This window comes from Nyctereutes procyonoides, unplaced genomic scaffold, assembly GCF_905146905.1.
Source record: "Nyctereutes procyonoides isolate TBG_1078 unplaced genomic scaffold, NYPRO_anot_genome, whole genome shotgun sequence".
Lineage (NCBI taxonomy): Eukaryota > Metazoa > Chordata > Mammalia > Carnivora > Canidae > Nyctereutes > Nyctereutes procyonoides.
This window is the reverse complement of record NW_026575121.1, coordinates 9949659-9976582: the sequence shown is the minus strand read 5'-3', so window position 1 is coordinate 9976582 and position 26924 is coordinate 9949659. Positions and strand designations below refer to the sequence as shown.

The 26924-nt window shown below is 42.4% G+C and overlaps 1 protein-coding gene across 1 annotated transcript; it reads right to left on the bottom strand.

The window, feature by feature from the left end:
• Nucleotides 1–5205: 5205 nt before the first annotated feature.
• OLFM4 (olfactomedin 4) lies at nt 5206–26041 on the bottom strand. Its single transcript, XM_055335660.1, has 5 exons — nt 25886–26041; nt 20431–20583; nt 13884–14096; nt 12741–12900; nt 5206–6044 (listed from the first exon to the last, which is right to left on the bottom strand). The coding sequence occupies exons 1-5, from the start codon at nt 26039–26041 to the stop codon at nt 5242–5244; spliced, it is 1485 nt and encodes a 494-aa protein (XP_055191635.1). The 3' UTR covers nt 5206–5241.
• Nucleotides 26042–26924: the final 883 nt, after the last annotated feature.

The following is a 26924-nucleotide window of genomic DNA, read 5'->3' as shown; positions in this document are numbered from 1 at the left end:
TTAAGCCTTTCCAGGGATTCTGGAAGCCCTTAGTTCTCTATATTAAATCCTTTTCTTCTTGTAATACCTAGAGTGGCAAGCAGACTGGGTGGTGGTTCATCAACCCATTTTCTTTCCTCCTGTGTACCCATCCAGACTATCTGTCCTAGTCTCCCTTAGGATTAGGTGTGACCCTATGTTCATGGATTGTAACGGGTCACAATCCATCACAGTTGGACACCACTTTCAGATCTGAGCTAAACAGCCAACACTGCAAAGCTCCCATGTTCTTCTCCCTTCCACTTGCCTGATGCAGACAAGCACAATGACCTTGAAGGTTACTAGTGGAGATGGTGGAGCCAGAGGGTGGAATAGAATGAGCCTGGGTCCCTGCATCACTCTTTGGAAGAGAAGCTCTTGGCCATCATGGTGGCACCAGACAAAACCACAACCAGTGGGTGAAGGGAAGAGAAAGGTGTTAGAGATGAGGAAGGGGTTGTGGACACAATGACTGAAGACAAAATGGTTGAAAGCAGTGGTCACTGAAGGGAGAGTGAAAAAAATGCCTGCTATTGTGGTGTCCCCAAGGCTGGGAGGTTAATCTAATACAGCAGTCAGCAGCACCCCAGTTAAGAGAAGTTGTTTCTGTTTCTGTGCTGAACTGACTCATGACAAGAGCTCTCAAGGTGTAAGTCAGAGCAAATCACTAATAATACATAAAAACATTATAGGCCCTAACCAAAAAGAACACATGAGCTGGCCAGAATCTACCTAAAAAGAAAGATTTGGAGTCCGTTTAAAGTTCCTGGGTGGACAAACTCAGGAATAAAATTCCTTTGATGTCACATGAACCCTGGCCCATGCCTATCATTCCATCCTTATCCTCCTGCACCTGCCATGCATACTGAGCTCCAGAAAAACCACAGAAAAGCCCCCAAACACACCATAGGTCTTTCTTTCATATTCCACAGAGGGGCTGGGGCTCTGTGGAATATGATGGGAAATCATCACAGATGGGAAATCATCCTTCCAGTTTCCAAGACATCCAGAGGTGGCACCCAGGGAGAAGCCTCCCCACTGGATAGATGAAAGGCCATCTTTCTCCACAGTGGACCTTGATTCCAAGAGCTGTTCCCTTTGAATGAGCTCCAGGAGCAGATGCAGATCTCAGAGACAAGTGGGCACATCCCAAGCTACAGATGTGAGGCCTGGCAACTGAACTGACAACTCAAATAGCATCTCTCATGGATGAGCCAGGCCAGCTGGTCTGTTCCACTGGCTGGTAACATCGTGCCTTAGAAACGTGCCTGCCTCTTATTTTCTGATGTGTCACAATTTACCCTTTTGTGAATGTTTCAGAACATTCTGGAGTATAGGAGGCTAATCATCCCTCATGGTGTGACATCTGTTTGGGGAGACTGAGGGCTCAGGCCCAGAACCTCTCTATGTCATCCTGAAGGCAGCCACATGGTCACCGTTGGTCCATCCACTGCCATTTCCCTTTCAGTGGTTCACAAATCAAGAAGAAAGGGAAAACACATTCTTCAGGCTGGCCATGTAAACAAACCCTGAGAAAGAAATACACTGTACTAAAAGTAGAGTACAAAATAAACACCCATCCATGCTCTGAGAAGATTGATGTTCTTATTGACAACAGCAAAGCCAGTAGAAGAACCATGCATCTATTTTGGTCCCACCCTTGATGAAAGATGGCCTTCATTTAAGTTTTCATTGGCTCCAAAGAAAGGGAAAGGAGCCTCAGTTTCTGCTGCTCATGTCAGTTTGTGTTTTGGCTTCAGAACATAATAAACATCAGCTCTGAGGGCCTGTCCTGGAGTTGAGGACAAAGAGAGGGGGCTTCAGCCTTTGGAACTCTTTCATGACCAAATGGCACCTGCTTAAAGAGTTCCTACTTGCAACATGTCTTATAGAGGAGAAGATAAAAACCCTGATCCCAATCAGCTTTATATCTTATCAACCCAAGGATCACTCTGAACCTAAGATTCAAAATGAAAAACTAGGATAGTAACTCTTTTTTGAAGGCAGAGCATGTGCTGTAAACTGTACAAAACACTTTCTATATATAATATCATTTAATTCACCCAACAGGGCCCAGAGGTAGGTTGTTCTATTCTATTATGCAGAGAATGACACTGAGTCTCAGAAAAATTAAGGAAACTACCTGAAGCCCTATTACTTCTAAGTAGTAGAACCAATAGTTAAATCTGGTTTTGCTTGACCCCAAATTCTGGGCTCTTACCCAGAGCTTTGATTAGTATCAGGACTCAGGACTGAGTAAAGATGCTTATGGCTCAGACGTAGAGATTGGAGAACGAACATTGAATAAGAGTGGGAACAAGGAAAGTTTCAGGTTTGGGGAGTGCTGAAAGGTAGGTAGGCTTGATTGACACCCAGAACTAGGCCCCTCACATGGGAATTTCAGGCCAAGAGGGAATACTCATAAGGCAGAAGGTCACCTTGGCTCTCCAGACCTCTCTTTCCCCCCCACTTCCCCAAAAATAATAAAAATGGAGGGAACTCTGAGAGCACCTTATAATACTCAGTTACCCCCTGGGGTAATTTGTGTCCACAAGGTCTCTTTTTCAAGAGGAAACTTAAAGAAACCAGACTCAAAGGTTCATTGAATTGTATGATTCCATGAAGATAGAAAACAGATCAGTGGTTGGCAGGGGCTAGAAGATGAGGGGAGGATTTGACTACAGAAGGGCAGGAGAGCACTTTGGGGGGATGATGGAAATCTTTTACACCCTAATTGTGGTAGCCTTTATACAACCATATGTGTTTGCCAAATTCATTTAAGTGCACACTTAAAATTGGCAGATTTTACCTCATGTAAATTACATCTCAATAAAGCTGATTTAAATATATATTTAATAAAATAATACATATTTATACACAACTTTTTCCCCAAAGGGCACTAGCTGATGAATCCTGAGCTAGCATTTCCATTGTGTAACTGCATTGCAGTAAACCCCAGAAGCTGAATCCCTCAACTAGTTGTTCAACCTTCGCAGTAGGGAGATTTCCTGCAGGCAGCCACTACAGGCTGCTATGCCACGTCCAGTGGGAAAAAGGTTCTGAAGGGAAATGTTAGGCAGATGCTTCTGTAACCACTGAAATAAGAAGCTGATTGTTAGGGTTATCTTGGCTTCCTGCCTTCTTTCCCAGATCTTCAGAGGTCATACTGTGTATGTGGTAAAAAAAAAAAAAAAAAAAAAAATCATCTGGAAAATTGCCCAGAGCCAGATTAATATAACATCACTGTTTTTAACTTGTATCTCCCATGACATACCCATCTTATCTTCATATCTTATTGCATTGTGAAGGCCATACCTGTCTCTATGCTCAGCCTGAAAAATACAGAATAAAATTACTGAAAATACTATTTTAGCTACTGCCTGCCTCAAAAAGTGTGGCATGGCTTAAAAAATGAGCATTTCGGTAAGACTAACTATACTAGCCTAATCTATCTATTATTCTAGCTCCAGGTCACCTGTCCCCCTACACATTCTCTTTAATAAAAGTATTTCTCTCCCCAGTATGGCCAGTTAGTCCCTTTGCTTTCTGCCCAAAACCTTCTGTTTGGGGAAGATCTGGAGGCTTCTAACCCATGTTAATTGCTCAGTTGGAAAAGGAACATAAGCCACACAAATATAGTCTAACATTGAAAATAATCAGATCAGTCATGCAAATTAATAAGTACATAAGGTCATATCCCAAAAGAAAAGAGTGCAGTCTCACACCAAAAAAAGCTGCCAGAAAGAATGGGTTTTAAAGGGAAATGAAAACTAAAGAGCCAGCCCTGACTTTGGACGCCTTTAAAAGCTCCTGATGCTCTCTGCTGTGAGTTGTATGATCTCCTGGGCATTGCTGTTTGGGAGGTAGTCACACTCTGTACCGCACAACAAGGTGGGGAACTACCCTATTAAGAGGCTTTTTAGTAATAAAAATAAGAATTTAAAAAAAAACCCAAAGGCAACATTTTTATCAAAACACAATTTAATCATTCATTAAAAGGGGACAATTACAGCATTGAAGGAGCCGATCCTATAGACTAGGACTCTGAACATCAAAGGGAAAGAGACCAAGACCAGATGACAAAGCCACCCAAAAGTACAGAAGCACAGAAACCTGCAGAGTTTTCAAACTGCACTGATTTACTAGACACTAACAATAGTTTTTAAAATATTTCTTCCCCGAAAAAAAAAATATTTTCTCACAGGCTTTCAGGCTTAAACAAAGATAAAACTGCATGAAACAATTGATACAAGTGTCACATATGCTCCAAGGGCTTTATCATATAACCACATTTGCTATTATATTATCTGTCATCTTATCTTCCTTTGGCCTTAGAGTCATGGAAGTGAAATTTCATGAAGAGACAAAAAATTTGTCTTTGTAATTCTGTTTTTCTTGTATCCACTCCATTTAAAAAACTGGTTAATTTTCATTAAAAGCAGGAGGTAGGAAACAAGGAGACCGGGGAGGGGGGTGGGAATCAGTTGGTAAGTTTGGTTCTAATCTTATGAGCTGCCTTCGAATAAAGTTATAAGGTAGGAGGGCTCTACTGACTCTTATATAGGTGGACAGAGGGAGCAAAGAAAAATCAAGTGCCTTATCTGCAGGTCCATCTGGGACCGATTTACAATGTACAATTTAATGCATAAAAGAGCCTTTCTTCAGAAAACTCTCAGCACTTTACAGATATCATATAAGCATGCTAAATTTACTAATCTGCTTCATATAAAACATTGTTTCAGGTGCTAGAAAGAAAAACAAAGACGGAGATTTGATCCCTCGAGGAGCTTCAGATAATAGCCTGCCTAATTGAGCCCAGGCTTCTTTCAAGTATGGATGAATTAGCCTGGCTACATGGGGGAGAACTGGTCATTGAGACACATTGGTACAAAGAATCCCCCAAAGCCCTTAATTTCCAGATGCTGCTTGGACCACCGACACCTTCCCGGGACGCATAATACCCCTAGACCTCCACAATCCCATCCACCCTGAAAGAACCTTCTTTTCACTAGGGAAATGCATCTCTGGAGGCAGGCAGCTTCCAAAAGAACTCATCAAAGCAGGGCAGATATCCTATGTCTCCAGAGCGTGATAGAACTATGCTCCCAAATAAGCACACTTCCAAATCCCACCACCACCCCCCCACCACTCACAGATAGCTAAATAAGTGGAAAAGACCATTTTTTTCAAAGAACATTCTCTTCCTCTCTCACCCTAACACATTTACTTGGGTTTCTGGTTAAAGATCAGATCATAGTTCAGAAGGTAACCATCATTATAGACAAAAAGTTTCTGCTCAATAGGGTGGTAGTTAATGCTCTGCACTCTTTCCTGCATCTTCTGCACTGTAATGGCTAGTCGGCCTTCTCTCCCTGTGTTTGTGTCATAGTAGTAGAAAATCTCTTCTGCTTTGGTGTTCAGAGTGCGGGTGGCATACAGAACCCCACATATCATGAAGGCATTAGAAACAGATGGTTTATACTGCCTGGTGTACCAAGTGTTTAGCACCACAAGTGTGGTGTCGTTGAGTTTACTAATCACCATGTTACCAGTGCTGGCTTCAGTTGAATAAATCACCCACAGTCCCTGCTCATCCACAGCCAAGTCAATATCTTGCCAACCAACATTAGCATATGAAAAGCGATTATTATAGGCGGCATTAGGGAGAGTTTGAGTCAGTTCAGCCCTGTTGTTACTCAGGTTAATTTTGGCAATGTTCCCAGTGTTGTACCAGTTGACATACATGTAGTTGTTATAAACTACTGTACCACCACCTTGGCCATAGGTAATCCGATAATCTCGGGCATTTATGTACAATAGCAAATCATCCAGTGTCTTGTGGAGTCTGTAATATTCCAGAGTTCTTCCATCTGTATTCAAAGGGGCCACCCAATACAGACCCCCTTCTGGATTCTGGGGAGAGTAATCCCGACCCCAGGCACCATACTTGTAGGCAAACCCTCTCCAGTTGAGCTGAACTACAGCTGGCTTGCTGACATTCATGATACCACCATGGCCACAGGTCCCTGTACAAACAAGAACATAAAAGGGCATTCTTAGATAAAAATGAATGACAAGACACAAATGGTATAGTAGCCTAAGAACCAAAAGAATCCGTAAATATATTTCTTGTCAAGGTTCAGTGACGACAGTGGTTCTGATGGAGAAAAGCCAAAGACCTCTCGGTGTCAGTCTCAATGTAGACCCGCTGTTGGCTCTAGAGAAAACAACCCTCTATATCTATGAGTAGGCTTTCCTTCTGAAAATGGAAATGCTAAAACTGTCAATAGCCATATTCAAAAGGTTTGAGGGCCCTGAAAAGAGGAAAGGAGGACTTGGTGGATTTAATAGATTTTCTTCTATCATGATAGGAAAGCATTTTGCAAATTTTTTTTAAATTTCATTCTTCTTACAGAGAAATCAAGAAAGCAAGGTCATCCCACACCCTACTTTTTTTTTCCCCCATAAAGCCTGCTATTCTCTAGGATCAAAGACAATTATGATGAAGACTGTCCTGGGCAAGTGTCCATGCCCTTCATCTATCTGCCCCCCCACCGGGAACCCTAAGTGCATATCTACACCAGGTATCAGTGCTGCCCCAAGCCAATCTCAGAAAAGGAACTTTTAAATATGATATTTTAAAGATACAAAAAGATGGCGGGATTTCAGCCTCGAGAAGCCATAGAAGTTATTTTAAGACAATGTAGCCTGCTCTGTGCCCAAAGCATAGCCCATTACACAGATCACTTGGTGACCATCTTGCTGCAGAGTTATAAAATATTTTGCTGGGCATCAGAATGCCAGACAAGTACTTTACCTTTCCCGTCCAGACAGTGCCATCACAATGTGTACAATCAAGTGGGACCAGACTCACTAATCCACTGAAAGCACCTTCCCTGTAATACCAGTAAATGACCCAGGCTGGGCAACTGACCCTTCACATTGCACTCTGAAATGCCTGCCAACCCAAACCATTTATGAGCTACAGAAATTAAAGAAAATTCTTCTAGGATTTCTATAATAACTATCCAGAGTTGAACACACATTTTCTGGGATCTTAATAAACACTCTCTTGGATGACAAAGAAAATTCAAATGCAAGTACATTTGAGGTCATTTTCCCTCATCCTACTGCCTGGAGCAGAGCAGGTGAGGGAAGGAGGAACAGAACCTGAATCACTTGATCTGGCTTTGAACGCTTGGAGGGAATCAGGGAGCCGTGGAGAGCGCATGATGTGAGCTGGAGCCAAAAGCAGAGCTCCAAAGAATTACCTGATTTATCATAGGGGGCGGGAGGGGGTGGTTAAGGGGGAGCAAAGCTTTGCCTGTAAGTCTGTGCCTCTGACCTATATGGAAAGACTCATTCCTTTCCTTGCTAAATGTCTCTCCCTTCTCCCCTCCTTACTCAAGGACTGCTCAGAGGTGAAACCATTACTAGAAACCCTGCTTTTATTTTTCCAATCTGCTGGGGCTTTTTGGTCCCAGAATTACATACGTGCTCCTTAAATGCTCTCATAAATCCGCAGTTGGTGGGAAAGCCAGCCAACCATACAACAGGTAGAGAAATGAAACCATTCTGTACCCAACCTCAAATAATTTTGCATATCATTAAGCAGAACACAGTCGCAGGTTTATTTTAATAATGCATGCACCATTTCATAAATAAAAAAGCAAAGTGTGTTCAGCCAAGAGACTGTTCTCCACCAAAGAAATAATAAATAAAATTATAAATTATTATTTCTTCTCCTAAAAGTGATCTCTCAGATGAATGCTTGTTTGCTTTTGTTTATGAAACAATGCATGAATTATTAAAATAAAGTTAGCGGTGTGTTCAGTTTAATGATAACAAAAACTGTTTGAGTTTCCATATGCTACAAACTGGATTTTCTAGTTAGAATATCTTCCCGAGAACTTATTTATTTAACTACATTTCACTCTGAGGATATGAAAGAAAGTCACGTTTTTCTTGCAGGTTGGAAGACTTAGGAATTGTTTGCTTAATTGAATCTTGCTTTCCTGGAAAGAAAATACCCCAAACCAACAGCAACAAAATACTTAAAGGAAAGTTATGATGCATGAACACATCCAAGCATTATCATAAGTTTAAAGATCATAAACTACTCTGTCTTGGATGTGGAAATCCTTAGATATAAAGGAACCAAAATATACTTCTCTTAAAAAGATTACTTCTACTACTGTTAATAACAGTAATAATGGCACATCGTTTTCCACGCTGACCAGGAAATTAAAAATTATACCTGGTATAAATACCAAAACTGTATAAAGCCATAATCTCTGTTTCTCACTTCCCAACCATTCCTAAACATTCTCCTGTCCTTTTCATACCCTTCTTCTCCTCCATGTCCTTTGGGCCATTTTTAGGGCCCTCACTATGGTCAAAGGAGGTGTAAATAGAGGAGAGAACTGAGCATCCCTGCCAATACTATAGATGTGGCTACAGCCATGGTGGACCAGAGAAAAGGCAATGGTGGGCTTCCTCGACTCCTGATGGAAACAATACTGAAACTGACAGCCATCCCAGGGCCCTCTGTTCATCCAGCCCAGCTAGAGCCCCCAACCTCCTTCACCCCATCTACACCAAGAGTCCCCCCCCCACTTATCTCATATCCCTTCCCTGCCCTCTCCTTCATCTCAAGGTCTTAGTGGTACTCCATTCCCTTCCTTAGCCACCACAAGCTTACCCTAACACTAGAACAACCACTCATGCCCAACCTAATCCAAGAATGTGAAAGACCAATAAACCATTTTGCATTTTCTGGTAGAAAAGAACATGCCACAGAAATAAATACCCTTTCAGCTACTTGTACTTTCAGTTACAAGCAAGGAAGCCAAGATAACATGGTGTTAATCAGGTTGGTGAGGTGGAACTTTCTTGTTACTCTGGGAATCACAGGTGCACCCTTCTATCAGAGCATCTATGAAAGACTGCCTGGTACAGCGAAAATAGTGGCAGACAGATGCCAAGTCAAATCCTGACTCCAGTACTTGCTGACTATGTAACCTTCTGAGCTTCAGTTTCCTTATATCAAAAAAAAATAATCATAATAGCTACTCTGTAGAACTGTTAAGAAGAAGAGAGAAGGCATATGCATGTAACCCAACAAATGGTAACTATCAGCATTATAATCACGTGATGTTAGAACTTTAAGGTTCATGTGACTATCTCTCTTCCAACATAGTGGACGTTCCTATATACATCCTGGTAGCCCTGTTTCCCAGAACAGGACCAGCCATGTAGTGGCACCAAATTAGGATTATGGAATAAGAGAACGAAAGACTGATCAAATCTCCCAAACCCAGCTTACCTTATTTATAAAATCCTAGCCCTCTACCCTGCTACGCATCTTGGTTTTTCAAAAAGCCTAGTATCCACTCCACAAAACATAATGCAAGGAACCCTCCACACAAGAGTGGCCATGGTTGGCAATCTCTTCATCATGCAATTCATTAGCTCTTGCCATGGTATTCTACAAATACCCTGGGAAGCCACCAGATAAGACTTTAACATACTCTACCTTGACTTTTTAAAAAGTCTCTTGGTTGTATTTGTGTGTGCGATGGAGTAGAAAGCTTTGAATTTGCATCAACAAATGGGAATTCAAATTTGTATTGCCCAATTTTTGAAATTGGGTAAAAAAAGTTAGAAGCCAGGTGCCAAACTCCAGAATTATAACCCATAAAGATATTCTAGTTTATCTGATGGAAATGTTTACTACAAAAAAAAAGACTTATGGCTAGTACCATTTTTTCTTAATGCTATACACAGAGGAAATTTAATCTTGGATCTATGAGTGCAGTCTCTATCTCCTACCCGGACAACTGAACTTTGAGCAAAGAAGAGACTACAATTCGCTTGTGAGAATTAGGCAATTAACCTAGTCATAATCATAAAATGATAAAAACCAAATTGACTCTGAGTTACTGAGTATTTCTTACCCACTCTGCCTTTCCTAAAGCTTGGGATTTGGGCAGGTCACCCCATATCTCTCATCAACCATTTACCGAGCACCTACTATGTATCAGCACAGAGCACAGCATCATCGCCAAGCACAAAGGTGACCCGTCCCAGAGCATGTGTGCACATCTTGCCTCTCTGCAGTCATTTAGATTCAGGGGGAGATCAGAGAGAGAGTCCGTTGTTTTCAGGAAAAAAAAGTTAATGAGCAGAAGACCAATTATTTTAGATTAGAAAGTTCTATGAAATGAAGCAGAAAAGGTTGCCATTTGCAGAATAAAGCAAATATAAAGAATGTTTTATTGAACCCTAATGACATGTACTGGTTCTAAGACCAAGCTGACCATAGGGGTAGCACACTGCAACTGCAAGGGAGGGACCCAGAGAACATAGAATTGCGTTAGAGCTGAGAATTGCACACGGTCTTTTGTTCTGCGCAACTCTGCAGTGAAAAAAGCAGACAGGCCAGATTTTAAAGTCCCATAATAGTGAGTAACTTTAATTAAAGTCTCCACAGGCTCACAACTTTGTGGTGCCTGGGGAGTTTCCAATTCTGCATTATCAACCAATCCGAACAGAAAGAGAGCAAGTAAAAAGAAATTGATTTAAAAACATGACAAAAAGTCAGTTTAATATAAACATCATAAATATAATATGAACAAAGCTGGAGGAGGGCCAAGTGGCTTGGCCAGGATCCAGGTACAGCCAAGGTTGTGGGAAAGTGAGAGGAAATCTGGGTCCAATTTGCTTAAACAACACAGCTGGGCTGGGATGGCTCACAAAAGTCTAAGCGTGAGGACCTAGGGGAAAGTTCTAGAAAAAAAAAATTCTAACAAAAATAGTCCAACTGTCTCATTTGTTTTCCTTCTTAGATATACCAAGCAGTGTACTTTCTCTCCCACCACCATCTTTGAGTTACTGCCATTGGACACTCTAGGTCCTGAGATACCCGCAGAGCAAAGGGCCTTGCATTTCAGCTTCAGCTCTGCCACTAACTATCTGTGTGGCCTTCTGAAAAGCAGCATCCTCACCACCTAAGTCCCCTCCTTTGAGACATGATGGACCTGAGCCAGATGGCTTTGAATGTCCCTTCCAGTTCTAAAATGTCCTCACTCTAAGAAATGTAAAGAAAACTGTGCTGGAAAAATCTATTCCATGAGGAAAATTTCCTGTGGAGAAAGACAGAAAGAAGGGAAGGGTCAAGGGAGAGGGGAAGGAAGGATGGATGGAAGGAAGGAAGGAAGGAAGCCTTGCTCAGGTGTTACCAGGAGTTGTCACTGCTTTGACCCCTGTCCTCAAAGGGTCCTGCATGGCCCAGCTGAATGAGCTCACATTTCCAATACACATCAACACCACCAATCCCAGATGGAATTTAACCTTAGCTTGTTATAGAGGACGAGACATGGCCTTTGTCCCGAACCTCCACTGTCTGTCATACTATAACAGATTGCCAACAGAGCAGAGGGAGGGATGAGTCTCCTAAACAGCACCAAGAGGCTTATAACTATGGCAGTATCTAATTAAAGCCCTTAAGAAACCAGCTACCTTGACAAGGATCCAGAAACACACAGCCTAAAAGGAAACCGGTTGTGGAAGGAGGAATTAATGAAAATAGCAAAAAAGAGCTGAATTATTTGATCAGAAGATATGGGCCCTTTTCAGGATGAGACACTCACAACCCGCAGAGAGAGCTTCCCTGTGCCAGGGCTACACACTGAGGCAGAGAGGCAAGCTTTAGTTCACCTGGAGGGATGTGCTCAAGCACAAGAGGACCTTGCACTGCTTTTGTTCACAGCAAGGTTTTCACTTCAGTTATCATCATTAATAATAAAAACAAATTCCAGTGTGTAAGTGCCAATCATAGAGCTCTGTGCTTTCCCAGACTTGTTTCATTAACCCTCACAGCAACCTGCAAAGTAGAGACCATCCTCCCATTTTATCAATGATGAGATGAAGGATCTTCTGCTGTGGCCACATAGCTGGGAAGTTCAGGGCTTTGGGGTCCCAAAGCCATACTCCTGACCCCTACACTCCACTGTCTCCATGCATGGAGGTATTTTGGAGCACCCACATCTATGCTATGCCTAGCCCCAAGGATGATCATGAATTCGAGAGTAAGAGGCCATCCCTGCCCTCAAGGAACTCACGTCTAAGAGGGATGCCAGGCCACACCCATAAGTACTGGACATGAGGGGCCATCCGTTAAATCCTCCCTGAATCCCAAGACATGCTAAAGAGCAGGCGCATTTAAGGAAAGCATAAAGGAAAAATAGAGATGGAAGCAGGGAGGGAAAGAGAGAAGGAGGGAAGGAAGATTCAAGGCACAACCTAGCTCATCAGATATAAGAGCCAATCGGCCCTTGCAATCCACAGGGCAGCACTGATGCCATGCACATTCCAGAGGCTTTCCCCAGCCCCTCTGACAATAACCCCATCACCACAGAGATGTTTTTCTTGTTAGCAAATGCAAAGAGGACACATGTAATGTGTGGATTTTGGTTTTCAACTCATCATTGATGCTTTTCCTGTATGAGTCCCAGAACGTGATGGCAAGTGGAGCTACTAAGGGAGAGATTTCAAAGCGTAGAAGAGTAAGCTCAAAGCTGCAACAATCCCATCCTCCCTTCACCACTGCAATCCCAAATCCCTTCCCCACCCCAATCTCAGTTCCTAACTAGGCCTGGCTCAAGTGGTAAAAAAAAAAAAAAAAAAAAGAAAGAAAAAAAAATGCTTTTTTCCATGCTTACCAGGAGCAGGAGGTGGTGGGGAGACAAGACCATTGTCACCTTTAGAAGCTTCACATTCCTTTAGCCGGGTCTTCAGAGCCAGGATTTCTCGGCGAATGGCAAGGACATTGTTTTTGTCTAGTGTCTCCAGCTTCTCTACCAGGAGAGTCATATTCCTTATCTAAGGAAATAAAAATTCAGAGTGACTTTATATTATTGTGCAATTTCTTTCATAAACATTCCAGGGCTGAATTTGTCATTTAGTGAAACATTGCTAGAGAATACACCCGAGATTCTTCTGAATGGTTTCATTTGGAAGAATACATTTTATGGTTTAGCGTAAATGCCTGTCACATCTCAGGCAGATGTGTGTGACAAGAAGAAAATGGCAACGATTTTAACAGATTTAATAATAGAGCACAGGCTCTGTCTAAGCATCCACAAAGGTCCATTAAAGTTCATTTCTAATAACCTTCCCCTATAAACTCGTGTTTACTCATGTTGTATTTTAATTAAATTTCTAACGAATGGTGAGGGCCAGAGTAAACCTAAAGTCTGAAATATGTAACTAGAATTCTTAATTATAGCCCACGTCATGACCTCGCTAGTAAATTCTCTTTGATATGAATTACCCAACCATATCATAACTGTCATGGTCTTTATCCATAGAGCTTAAAAGGCTTCACTAAAACATACTCACAACAAACCCTTTCAGAGACAGTTGCCAGTATGTGGAGAAGTGTCCCAAGAGGGATCAAAGATCACATGATCATTCAAAAAGAGAAACAGACCTAGCAAGTCCAAAATCAGGTAAACTGTAGCTTTTGAGTCCCACGAGCATACCTCTAGAACAGAGAAGGCACTTTATCTAACTTGGCCATGGAGTTGTTCAGATTTATATCTCTCCTTCCTAGAGACATTGAAGGACCACTTGGGTCCGTTGGCTGACACCTGCTCTTCAATGAACATGTTCCCATTGCACATAACTTACTATTTAAAGAGAGATGCCCACTGAAAGCAGAACATGGGACATGTCACGTGGTCATGAGAGAGTGCAGAATTAGAAGTTGGGAGAGAGATCCTTACACCTGCCCACTGGTCCTTACACCTGCCCACTGAGGAGAATTTATTTTTAAAGCTCTCAGAAGTGAGCTCACACCTTACCTCCACTTCCAGCTGGTCAACAATTACTGTGCTTCCAACAAAACTGCCCTTCAGCTGTACGATCAGTTTCTCCATCTCCTTCACTTCCATCTTGATCAGCTCAAAGTCCAGTTCAGTGTAAGAAATGGTATCCTTTTCCATGATCTCTATGCGGATGGTTAGGTTGGAGAGCTTTTTTTCATACACGCTGATTAACTGGACATACTCCCTCACCTGAAAGGGAATCAAAATGCTGAAGTCAATTCCCAAAGTAATACCATACAGTCTTCCTCCACTACCAAGCCCTTGGGGACTATTTGATTGCTGTCAAACTTTTTTTTTTCTTTTTTGGTAAAGAAATGGATCAAAAATATATTTGTTTTTTTAATCTATCTAAATGCAAACAAAAAATTATTACAAGTGGTGGGGTGAATTTTGCACTTGCCCAGACTAAAAATTATTTTGCTTCAGAGTCATCATTCACAAAGATATTTTAATTTCCATTTTAATGTTTGAAGATATTAGGTCTCCAAACTAAATTGGCTTGAACCAGACTCCATTGCCCTCCCTCCTCCCCTCAATGCACACACCATATCTAAATTAGGGTTTCCCAGCCTCAGCATTATTGATATTTTAGGCTAGATCATTCTTTCTTGGTAGGGGGAGGGGGCTTTCTTGTGTACTATAGGATGTTTACCAGCATTCCTGGCTGCTAGATGCCACTAACACCCACAGACCATTCAACTGTAACAACCAAAAGTGTCCCAGACATTGTTAATGTTCACTGGGGGCAAAATCACCACCACCACCATCCTCCTTCCATTTAGAACCCCGCTCTAAATCAAAGTATTTTCTAGAAGAGGGAGAAATGCACTAAAGTAGAATTCCTCCTCTCATTGTCATGTGCATTGAGTTTTGAGCCCCTCTACCTTTCACAAAGTGGCAGAAAGACCCAATTTTACCATACAATATGTGAGTGTATATGCAACTGTAAAGTGCACATTTCATTAGGCGCACTCACATTTATTCCAAGAACTGATTATTGCAATCAGACCTTTATGCATTTGTTGCATATATTTGAATGTCTGATCATTAAGCTAAAATACTTGCAAAAATTCCCTTGGTGGTTTAGTGTATAATTGGAAGCTCCAAATGGATATTTCAATAAACACATTTGGTGGTTCTTTTTGTATCTGATCTCTAAAAGAAATGCCATGGCTTTTTTAAGGACCTGCTCATTAAAAGTTACTGGTTTTACATTCTTTTTAAAAATTCGAACATAAGTGATACTTTTCCCCAAGCCATGCTAATGTCAAGTAGCTGATCCATGGTGCCTGGATGAATTCAGAGCCAGATGTTGGCCTATAATCCTCCTAATACCAAAGGCAGCCCTAACTTCTGTCATTTTAGCCCTTCCACTTAACCCCACTGTGCAAATTAGAGCAGACTCATAGGCCACAGACCTAAAGGGCTAGGGCTTCAGGCAAAGAGGATTTTAATGAAAGTTGAAAATGCAGCCGTTGGCAATGCTAGTGTATCTCCTCAGGCAACTGATGCTCACTGCCATCGGATGTGCCATCACTCGGAGGCTGATAAGGCTGGTGACATTTTGGTGGCTAAGGAGGTTAGAAATATATATATATATATATATATATATATATATATATATATATATATATACATATATCTATCCTAACAAGTTCCCCTCTCAAAACTATAAACACAAATATAAGGTAGCCAAGTTTTAATTTCTATAAAAATCAAGCATAAAACCTTGCCTGTGATAAAAAAAATAGTAATAATAAAGTGCCGATCCATTGCAGAAATGGAAGTTTGCAAAATGAATATTCTTGTTGGCATTTGGCCTTGCCAGCACTTGGAACAAATGAAACACCCTCTGCTTTCCTGGAACATGTTGGTGGCACATCGCAGCTGTTGTTCTACAAAAATGAGTGATCCAACTGTCATCTCTGCTAAATAAAATGTGGCTCTTCCAGATTCTCACTGAAAACCAAGGCATAACCTAGAGTTTGCCACCTATGAGAATGTGTGGCATGCCTGCCCTAGTTCAGCCACAAAATGAAGTCTCTAAAGATCTGTTGGGGGATAATTTGAGGTTCTTTCAGCTGGCATTTAAAGGAAACCTCAGTGATATTCAGGAAAACTAGAATCATCCATGGAGTTATAAGAAAGCAGGAAGGAGGGGAACCTGGATGGCTCAGTCAGTTATGTGTCCAATTCTTGATTTCAGCTCATGCCATGATCTCAGGGTCATGAGACTGAGCGTCCTGTGCCAAGCTCTGAGCAGAGCATGGAGCCTGCTTAAGATTTTCTCTCTCCCTCTCTTTCTGTTTCTCCCTCCTACCCTCCCTACCATCGCCCCATTCCCCACTCACACACACACACACACACACACACACACACACTCTCTCTCTCTCTCTCTCTCTCTCTCTTAAAAAAAAAGGCAGGAAGGAATTTGAGGACTTTACTGACTTAAGTAGATTGTTCATATAAACCCTCTTTTACATGTACAGATCTCTAGTGTTGCGATGGTGTGAGCAATTCTGAGCAATCCAGCTTTCCCTGGAAGTGCAGTGTCAGCAGAGGCAGCCTGATTTGCCCAGAGATATGCAGCAAGAATATGGGTCTAGCCCTAAGGGGACACCTCCCTGGGTCAACATCTTTACTGCAAGCTCCTTATCACTACATGCTTGAGCTTTAAAAGACTCGTCTATGCTTGCCTTCAAACCAACAACCTGACACGCAGAGCTTCCATTTTTTTTGTTTGTTATGCACATACTATGTCATTGGTGGGTTCTAAGAATCAAAGTTTGTCTGAGGGTTTGTTTTCGGGTGTTATTGTTCCATATAGTAAATGTAGTCTCATACATTTATCTATATATCTATATATCGTATAGATAGGGATGCAACACGGCTGGCTATTAAGCTTAAGAATCAGTCTGGCTCATGCTTCTGCCTCAAAACCTGTGATCATAATTATGGCCAGATTATTTGACGTAAATGACTATACTCAGCAACATACTGTTACTTTAATATATCATTAACAACAAGATTAGTTGAGCTTGAATTGACTGTGAAGATATGAAATACTTTGGAGTTGGGATCCCTGGGTGGCTCAGTGGTTTAGCACCTGCCTTCAGCCCAGGGCATGATCTTGGAGTCTTGGGATCGAGTCCCACATCAGGCTCCCTGCATGGAGCCTGCTTCTCCCTCTGGCTGTGTCTCTGCCTCTCTCTCTCTTTCTCCTTCTCTCTCTCTCTCTCTCTCTCTCTCTCTGTGTGTGTGTGTGTGTGTGTGCGCACCTCTCATGAATAAATAAACAAAATATTTTTTTTAAAAAAAGAAATACTTTGGAGCTGCAGCTACCTAAACTCAAATCTGCCTTCAGTACTTAGTAGGCAAATCACTTAATTTCTCTAAACCTTAGTCCCTCCTCTAAACTGGGGGTAATGGTATCAAGCTTACAAGATTATTGTTAAGATTAGAGATAATGCATACTAAGTGCCTCACTTAGGGGCTTCTGGCTCACTCCATCAGTAGAGCACGCAACTCTTGATCTCAGGGTTGCAAGTTTGAGCCCAACATTGTGTGTAGAGATTACTTAAAAACAATAAAATCTTTAAAAAAAAAAAGTGCCTCACTATGGGATGTCTATAAACTGCAGCAATTATTAGAAAAATAGTGACTTCAAGGTTTTTTTCAATCTGATCTTTTAATTTATTATATTTCACTACATAAAACATTGTCTAATCAATGTCATTTATTTATAAGTTGCCTAAATGTCTCCAAGACTACCCCAACCTTCTTATGAATGAGGATCTATTAGCAAATGTGTCAGATTAAATAACTTCCCCAAAGATGGTAACCCTCCAGAGAAAGAATATCCTGAGCTGCCTTTTGTGTCATCCTCTCTTGAGTCTCGTCACAAGAGGACATATCATAAACAACGGAAAAGCATAAAATGCTTGCAGCATCTTATGCAGAGGCAGCTCCCTGTCTTCCCTCTGTACTGACAGATAATGAATCAATGTAAAGCAGTCAAAACCCTCTTCTGCTAGCCTGTCCAATCGGCCATTCCTCCCCAGGCATCCAGATAAACGGTGATTTCCAAGACAACTTAGGAACAACTATAATAATTCAATACCTGAAAATTCAAAAGCCCTCAGCTGAAGAGATAACTCTGGATTGAAGGCATTACTGACTTCCTGCATTTCTTCTTTAAGGTTGATAACAGCATGGCAGAGAGAAAAGGAACCGGAAGGATTTCGAAGACCCAAATTCCTGACCTGGCTCGCCCAGCCAAGAGAGGAATGCCTTGTACATTTATGTGTCTTGACCTTTATGAACCTCCATTTTTCCATCCCTAAAATGGGAAGAACACCAGCCTATCTGCCTTAAAAAGTTGCTTGAGAGTAGAACAGACCTGGAAGCATTTAGAAAAGCACAAAAGAAAGCTGCTTGGGTTTTCAAATAAATAAATAAAGATTATTTATTTATTTATTTATTTATTTATTTATTTATTTGAAAAACAGAAAGAGCACGACCAAGGGGAGGGGCAGAGGAAGAGGGAGAAGCAGACTCCCCTACTGAGCAGGGAGCCTGACATGGGGCTCAATCCCAGGGACTTGATCCCAGGACCTTGAGATCATGACATGAGCGGAAAGCAGATGCTTAACTGACTGAGCCACTCAGGGGCCCCAAAAGGAAGCTGTTCAAACCGTTGTTATTATCATCTGTCACACAGAATATATGATGCAAATCTCAACTGGCAGGTCAATTCCTTTCTTAGGCCTCAATCACAGATTCCTTTAGGACCAGCTACTGATACTTTCAGAACTAAAAGTTCTCCCATCTACTTCATACTTCCTCCCTGCTATTTATTAGCAAGGCAGATGCCACCTGCCCCCTTTAAAGGACTGGAATTAAATGTCCCATACTCTCAACCCTGGCAAGCTGCACACTTCCCTGGAGCAGCATGGGGTTGCAAACTGCCCTTCACACTCCTGCCAGCAAAGAAGACATGCAAATCAGGAGCTTCCACTATTTCAAACCAAATGACTCTAACTGAAAAGATCTTTACTTAGGATTTTCCTCCACTTGTTATGTTTTTATGCATAACTTCTTATCTGTACTTGATTATGCTGGAATAAGGCTATGAATATTAATGGTTGGAATTTATAATTTAGTGCTGTGCCTTTTCTGCTGATTAATTCAAGGACATTTTATTTCTTAAGAAGCTAGGTTCCTAGAGTAGTCAAACACATTTTTCTGGACATTCATTTAAACATAGAATATTTATCTACCAATTCAGGTTGAAAGCAGGGTCCCAGCCTCATCATAATTTTTGTCTTAAAGGATAACTGTGCTGGATGTTGAGGTAGCTAAGTTTAAATTTCTCAGGAAAACTTATTTTGAATCTTGTAGGAAAGCCAGAGCTCCTTGTAAATTAATGGAGTTGTACTAAATAATGCATAATATGATTATAGCCTTGCTTGGACTTCACCTGTGCAGAAAATGGGAGCCTTTCTAATTGATTTTTAACTTGGCTAAAAATGTAGAAGGGGTCAAAACTGGAATGCCAGGTCACATTGCTCCAGCAAGCTCAGAGAAAGGCAAACCCTGTGGGATAACTTTCTCTGGGAGAGAAAAGCCGTAATCAGGGGGTTGGAGTCAGGGTTTTTACCAAGGCTGCGTGACCTATTAGGATTGATTCAGATTCCCAGGGAAGCCTTCAGTTTCCGTCTAATGCTAGACATGTCTAATGGAATGTTCCTGCTGAGACAACAGAGGATAACACACGAGAGAGAATGGGATAGAGACACACACAAAGAGACAGAAGGAAGGAGGGAGGGAGGGGGGGAAGAGAGTAAACTGGAAAGAGAAAATCAGAGGAAGAGAAAGGAAAAGACAAAAGGATAATAAGACAAGCTTCCAAGAGGGGAGGAGTGGAAGGAAGAGGTAAAATGGAGATGGGGCTTTCCAAAAGTAAGGGAGGACCAAAAGTTAACAAACAAACAAAAAACAACCCAATTAGGAAGGAAAGGGAGAGAAAGATTAGAAGGGATGGATCAGGGAAGGGGGAGTGAAGAGGAATAAGAAGGAAAATTGAAGGAGAAGGAAGAGAGAACAGAGGATAGAGGAGAGGAAAGATGTGGCAAAGCCAGGAAGGGAGTGGGGGGATGAGGAAGAAGACTTATAGGAAGAAGAAACATTGGAACCAAAACCAAATAAAAATTGCAGGGTTGGGTGTCTCAGGGGGAGCTCAAGGTTTCTTTCCAACTGCACCTGCACAATATTGAAGTGAGTTTATCCGTGGCATGCACAATCTCTCTCCGTCCCATTTTCTTACTGCGCCCTCATTTTTCCTGCTATCAAGATCCCTGCAGGTGTCCTGTAAAATACATGCTAACACCCCCCTGGGACAGAAGCATGCTGGCTTTGGCACAACCAAGAAGGCCGATCAAGCCCTGAATAAGAGGGGTTTTGTTTTGTCAGTTGGTTTGTTCTTATCAAGATTTGGTTGGAAGAGGAAGAAAGCAATGCTTACTTTAGAAAGCTCTTTCTCGAACTTCTGGGAGAGAACGTGGGCCGTGAGTTCCAAGCGTTCCACTCTCTGCACGGGAAAGGTGGTGTCTGGGAGCACGATGGAGCACTGGCAGGTCCCGTGGTCATCCTCGAAGCCAGTGAAATTGGAAAGCGACTGGAAATGAAAATAAGTTCAACATCAGTAATGAGTTAGGAAATGAGCTTTTTGGTAACTGGAGTGACAGGAATTGGCCTGTCAAGAGTGCTCAGAGGCAATCAAGTGGAGTTCAATCCATGAATGAACAGAATCAGGGGCGCCTGGGTGGCACCTTCAGCGAATCCCCTGCTTCTTGATTTTGGCTCAGATCCTGATCTCAGGGTCATCAGATCGAGCCCCACCAGGCTCACACTCAGTGAGAAGTCTGCTTGAGCTGCTCTCTCTCCCTCTGCCCCTCCCCCCCACACACATTCTCTCTCTCTCTCTCTCTCTCTCTCTCTCTCTCAAATAAGTAAGTAAATCTTTAATGAATGGATGGATGGATGGATGGATGAAGGGAATCAGAGACACAAACCAAAACTGCCATGTTTCCCAGGCAGTGATTTACACTTACTTCAGCCACATTTCCACCAACCAGGCTTAAACATTGCCAGACACCTTACCTAAAGGAAGATTCTCCTTTCTTGAGGAGGCTTCCAGGAAATTATTACTGTTGCCACGTAAGGAAAGACAAATAAAGAAGTGATGGGCAGCCTAAGTTTGAATTCCAATTCTAGCACTTATTGGACATGAACCCTCTGTAAGTCTTGCTTTCCTCATCTGCCAAATAGAGATAACCCACTTCACAGGGTCATCCCCAAGAGTAACCAAGTACCATAAATCAAGTCCACTGGCACGTGGTCAGTGATCAGTAAGTGTCATTTTCCCTTTCTTTCCATGTACTCATTTTCTTTACCCCAAGCCCAACCCAGTGCCTTCCAACAGAATGGGAAAACTATCACAGATATGGGTTACAGGCAAAACATACAGTGCAAATTCCATACTCTCTTCACCTGGGAAATTGTATAATTAACATTCTTCAAAATAGAAATAAACCAGCCATTTTTAAAAGACTGAATAATGTAGGAGTTTGAAGGTATTGTGCAAAAAAAAAAAAAAAATTTTTTTTTTTAAGTTTTCCAGCTTACCACTTGCAGAAAAGCCATTTTAAAATATTTGATGTTTCTTTAAGATATTCAGGCTCACATTTTGGTGCCGCTGCGTATTTTAAAATGACAGGTTTGAAAGATCCTGTTTTTCTTTTGTCCCCTTTGAACTTCCCCAAGGGGATCCCAGCACAATTAGCATTTTTTTATTACTACTATTGTCTTCCAGAGGAACTCTTGGCAGCTGACTGGCTGAGCTTTACAATGATCTCATCTGATGGCCAGCCCAAAGATCACCTGTGGAACATCAGACCAAACTGTCTCCCTGGAACTACCAAGGGCAGAGCAATGGTTTGCAGAATTTGAAGAGATGCAGGCCACACCTCTCAAAGTTTAGGTCAGCTGGCTGCAGCTAAGGTTGTGTGCTCTCTGCATTTAATATCTATCAACCTCCGTGATTTCCAAACAAACTGGACCTAGATGCTTCTATAACCAAGATCCATTCTGTCAGTGAACTCTAGATGAATTAATTCAGGCTTTTGCAACTAAATTGCTTGCCAGTTTAACCTAATCTTCTTTAAGATAAACAAAAATACACACACACACACAACACACAGAGGTTATGGATATATATATGCCAGGTCAGTTCTTGACATTGGCCTAAATTTTCTTTGCCAATCACAATCAACACCTGCAGGATCTGGGGAATAAGGAGGAGAGACAAGCAAGTTTATCCTGAACACAAGGGCTATGGGAGGGGGTTAAGGGAAGGGTCTTTGCCGGGGATGAGGAAGGCCTGGACAAGCTACACCAGAAGTCTGTCAGAGAGACCAGCTTCCCTAAGAATCAGATTTTTCACTCCCACTGAAGCTAGAAAGACTCTGGTTCAAGCGTGCCAAAGCTTTTTCAGGAGGACCAATGTATTGTGGACTTTCAAAAAAAAAAAAAATAGCTTATTATAACAACTATCTACCCACCCCCAAAACGTCCTGTGTTGCATTTTGACAAGAGGAGGTTAATTAGCTGCACAAGACGGGTTTGAACCATTCTTAGAGTTTGCTGGAAACCTCTGTCAAATCAGAAAATAGTGGAGATCCTCAAGCAGTCTCTAGACAATCAACTAGAAACCACTAGCTAACAACTTTTAGTCCTGAAGTTCACCTGAAAGACAGGCAAATAATTATAAGCCCTGCTGACAGCCATTCCACTGTCTTCTATTGAATATCTCCGTCCCAGCACTGTGGACTCCCCAGCTTCCATCCTGCTTATCATCAGCCCAGCATGCTCAGCTGACATCAAAATGGTCCATAAGTTTGATCAGTGTCTCCCATTAGAGATATTTCTGCTTCTCACATTCAAAGACAATGAAGCTAATGGTGATGGGTCTCTCTCTCTTTGCAGTGAATGCATAAACTCTACGTGAAGGTAACATGAGGAATGGGAGACACACACGTGTGCTTATCCGCTTGGCCTTTGAGAGGATATGCAGTCCCCCTCGTGGAGGACAAATAGGACCCTCTGTACCTTACAAGACACCTCACATTGATGAGTTCTCCTCCAGCACGTGTTCAATTAACATTTACTGATGTCTACAGTTCGCCAGGCTTTGGTGTTCAGGAGACAATTAAGACCCAATTCCTGCCCAGTGAATCAGGCCCATTGTCATTAGAGAGGCTTTCGTGTCTTTTTTTTTTTTCCCCCAACAAACCCAAACCCCTTAGCCTGATGACATAAGCACACGACTCCTGGTTCCGACTCTGCCAGTCACTGTGCAGAACAAAGCATGGAGCTTTTTCTTGTCTGTGAAATGAGGACTGTGAGAGTGGCCCCTTCTTGAAGGGGTGAGGGTGGGGTGGAGGGGGACATCTGAGGCATGTGGAGTGCTCTGAGTGCTAGAGCTGAAGGTGTGACTCACATTTGTGATTTAAGGTTGCAATTGGCTCTAATTAGCAGCCAGGTCTAAGTGCCTGTAAAGATTCAAGGCATAAAATAATGGTACTCAACATTTTCAAAGTACAGAAAATGATACGTTTGGAACTTACTCAATGACAGTTATAAAGGGGTTTTCCACCACTTTCCAAAGATCTCATCAAGCTGACAGCCAGCCCTAGAAAATTGGGTTTATAGTAGAAGTGACACCTTGCCTGCTATAAAAAAGAAGTTGGGGTAGTGATACTGACTCACCAGAGGGAGATAAGTAAACCAGGAAGGAGATTAAAACCTCTAAGTACAATTTAACTACCACTCCTTATCTACTTTTAAATAGTTATCTTTTTATGAGACAATACGCATGTTGGATTTCTCTGTTTCTTGATGTATATTTTATTTTCTGTTATTTTAGCTGATGGTCTTCCCCAAATGCTGGTTTCTGATTAGTGGTGAGGCTTCAAAAGAAACGATTTATTGTTAACCTCTTTCTTCAATGTTAACCAGTTCTAATTGTCCCCAGAGATCACCTAGTATCATGAAATAAAATGATGCATCTGATTCCTGGCTACAAAGAATATCTGAACATATTTATGACTTCCCAAACCATTCTCCTCCTAAAAATAAGCAATTTTCAGGCACCTGGGTGGCTCAGTGATTGAGCGTCTGCCTTTGGCTCAGCTCGTGATCCTGAGGTCCTGGGATCGAGTCCCGTATCAGGCTCCCCACAGGGCGCCTTCTTCTCCATCTGCCTATGTCTCTGCTTCTCTCTCTCTGTGTCTCTCATGAATAAATAAATAAAATCTTTTTTAAAAAGCATTTTTCATCTACACTCCCCCAAAACACAGAAAGCTGCCTAGGGAGAGTGGTGAAAAGGAGGGGCAGACTAAGTCTGAGCTATATAATCTGCTGATTTAGTAGCTTTAAGTCAGTGACGTCACCTCTCTAAGCCTCCATTTCCACATCTCTAAAACGGGATCATTAATTTTACCGACCTCTGAGAGTTAAATGACATAACACATATTATGTACTTAACCATGTCTAGTCATTTATTAGGCACTCAATGAACACTGTTGTGGCAGTTCCTATCTGGGCCCTATCCAAACCATTCATTAATCGACAAATTTCCATTGCCTCCATAGTTCTCTTTTTAAGATTTATTATTTACTTTAGAGAGGGAGAGCTCACTCGAGCAGGGAGAGGGCAGAGGGAGACAGAGAGGGACAAGCAGACTCCCAGCTGAGCACAGAGACCCAACACTACAATGTGGGGTTCCATTCCATGACCCCAAGATCATGACCTGAGACAAAATCAAGAGCCAGCTGCTTAACCCGCTATGCCACCCAGGTGCCCTTGCACTGCCTACATAGTTCTGATGGAAACTACAAAAAAGCCTTTTCCTCCCCATTTCCCAGTGGCCCTTCTATTCAACCTGACCTGGGAATAAAGATCATAAAAGTGCACAGGGACAGCCTTTGGGGGAGTTAAGACTCCTCCACCCCAAGGCACACCGTAGCAAGGAAAGCTTGGGTTTTACAGGGGGGGGGGGGTCCTACAGAGAGACCCAGAGCCCACAGGGGCAGAGTTGGAATGAGGAAATGTTTCCTGACCCCTAATGTCTCACCCCTCCGTGCTTCTTCCCAACTCCTCAAAGGAGATACAAAGAGGACTCGGCTCTCAAGGAATGAGGCTCATGGAACAGCCTAGTCACAGGGCCTAGCTGGGACAGTCCCTTTCAAGCATATTCTTTGGTTTTTGTTGTTGTTTGTTTTGTTTTGCCTGCTTATTGCTATTGAGGCTGTTGCTGTTTTTGGAAATAACTCTTAGGATTCCCTGTAGGGAAGATAGAAGAGAGTTAATACTCTTTTGGGGGCATATCCACTGTAAAAGCACCTTCCTGAAGACCTCTCCTACTTCCGAAATCCACTTCCTTTACAAATTAGACCCAGAGAAACCCTCGTGGCTGCAGCTGGAACAACGTAGCTCTCACTCCCTCAAGGCTATTCTTGATGGTCCTCAGGGTCCCAATGGGCAGCAAATCAAACTTTTCTGTAGCCTCCATTGGTAGGGCACCTTCCCTAAGAGTTCTCATCTGGGATAGAACCTGGATCCTCCCATCTCCACCCCCCAACCCCCATTCTAAAGCGCAGGCAAGTTTAAGAACCTCTTAAATACTTAGATTTTTTCCCTGAAGTCCCCAGAGGAAGAACCAAGATGTTGTCTCCCTTGCAAGCAATTTAATTATTTTACCCAGGTTTTAATTCATTTCCAGGGCACCTACAGTTAACAAAGGGAACTGTAAATCTTTTAGAGTGCTCCCGGTTAGCCATCCATGAAATTATATTCAAGTCCCCAAAAATCGAGGGGAAGGGAATGAACACAGCTCCCAGACTGTGGAGCCTCCTCACCTGAGACACGGAGCCAGGACCGGGATGAGAGCTGCTGCTGGAGCTGAGTACAGAGTCAGAGAAAGAGCTGGAGGTGGGGCTGGAGATCCACAAACTCCCTGTGGTCTGGCAAAAGAGGAATGGAAGGCCTAGGAGGCAGAAGAGGCCTGGCCTCATCTTGTGCTCTTAGCTGGAGCCACTGCCTTCTGCCCAGAGCCTAGGGCTTCTTATAGGGCCCAATGGGGATTTCCCCACATCCAGTTTGTAGGAAGAGGAAGCCACCAAGGAGCATGTGACCACCCTAGGATGGTCAGGACACCTGGGAACCTGAATCACCTTCACACCTTGTCACTGAGCCCCTCTGCCAGCTGCCCTTTGATCTAGATATCTCCTGCCAAATATTAACTCAAATGTGTTTTTTGAAGGCCAATATCGGTTTCTAACTTGTTACTTCCTTGAAAGAGATGGGTTCAAAGCAATCTTTGTGGATGAAACAGAGCTTGGAGGTCCCAGGAGGGAAAAATAAGCCTCAGTCCTTTGCCCAGAAGTTTTTTTCTAGTTGTTTCCCTGGACCTGCCCCACCTCTCGTTTTACTTTCCAGAGAAAATTAGGGAACTTGCTTTAGAGGCTGTGAATCTCCCCACAGGGACTCCCTCTTTAGCTGCTACTGCCCAGGTTGTCTCTGACCTTCCCCTTACAGAGTCTGCTTCTGGACAATTTTTTTCCAACCACCTTCCACTGAGGGAGAGACCAGCAGTGTTTTCGCCCTGGATGCTCAGTTACGGCTTTGTATGACCAAGCACTCACCACTGCGAGCCTGATAAAGAGGAAGGAATCCAAACAGGAGGCTGCCCAGACTAGTTAGGGAGGTCCATGTTGAGCAGTTTCTCTCACCAGAAGGCTCTAGCTGACTGACTTCCATTGTCCCAGACCCTCTTGTGAACTGGTCAAGGCATGTTCATCATGAAACTGAGAAATAGGGATGCATCTTTAGGCTGCATTTGGAAAATCTGCTTCCTCCCTATAGAGTAAAAAAGTATTGGCCTGAATATTAAAAACC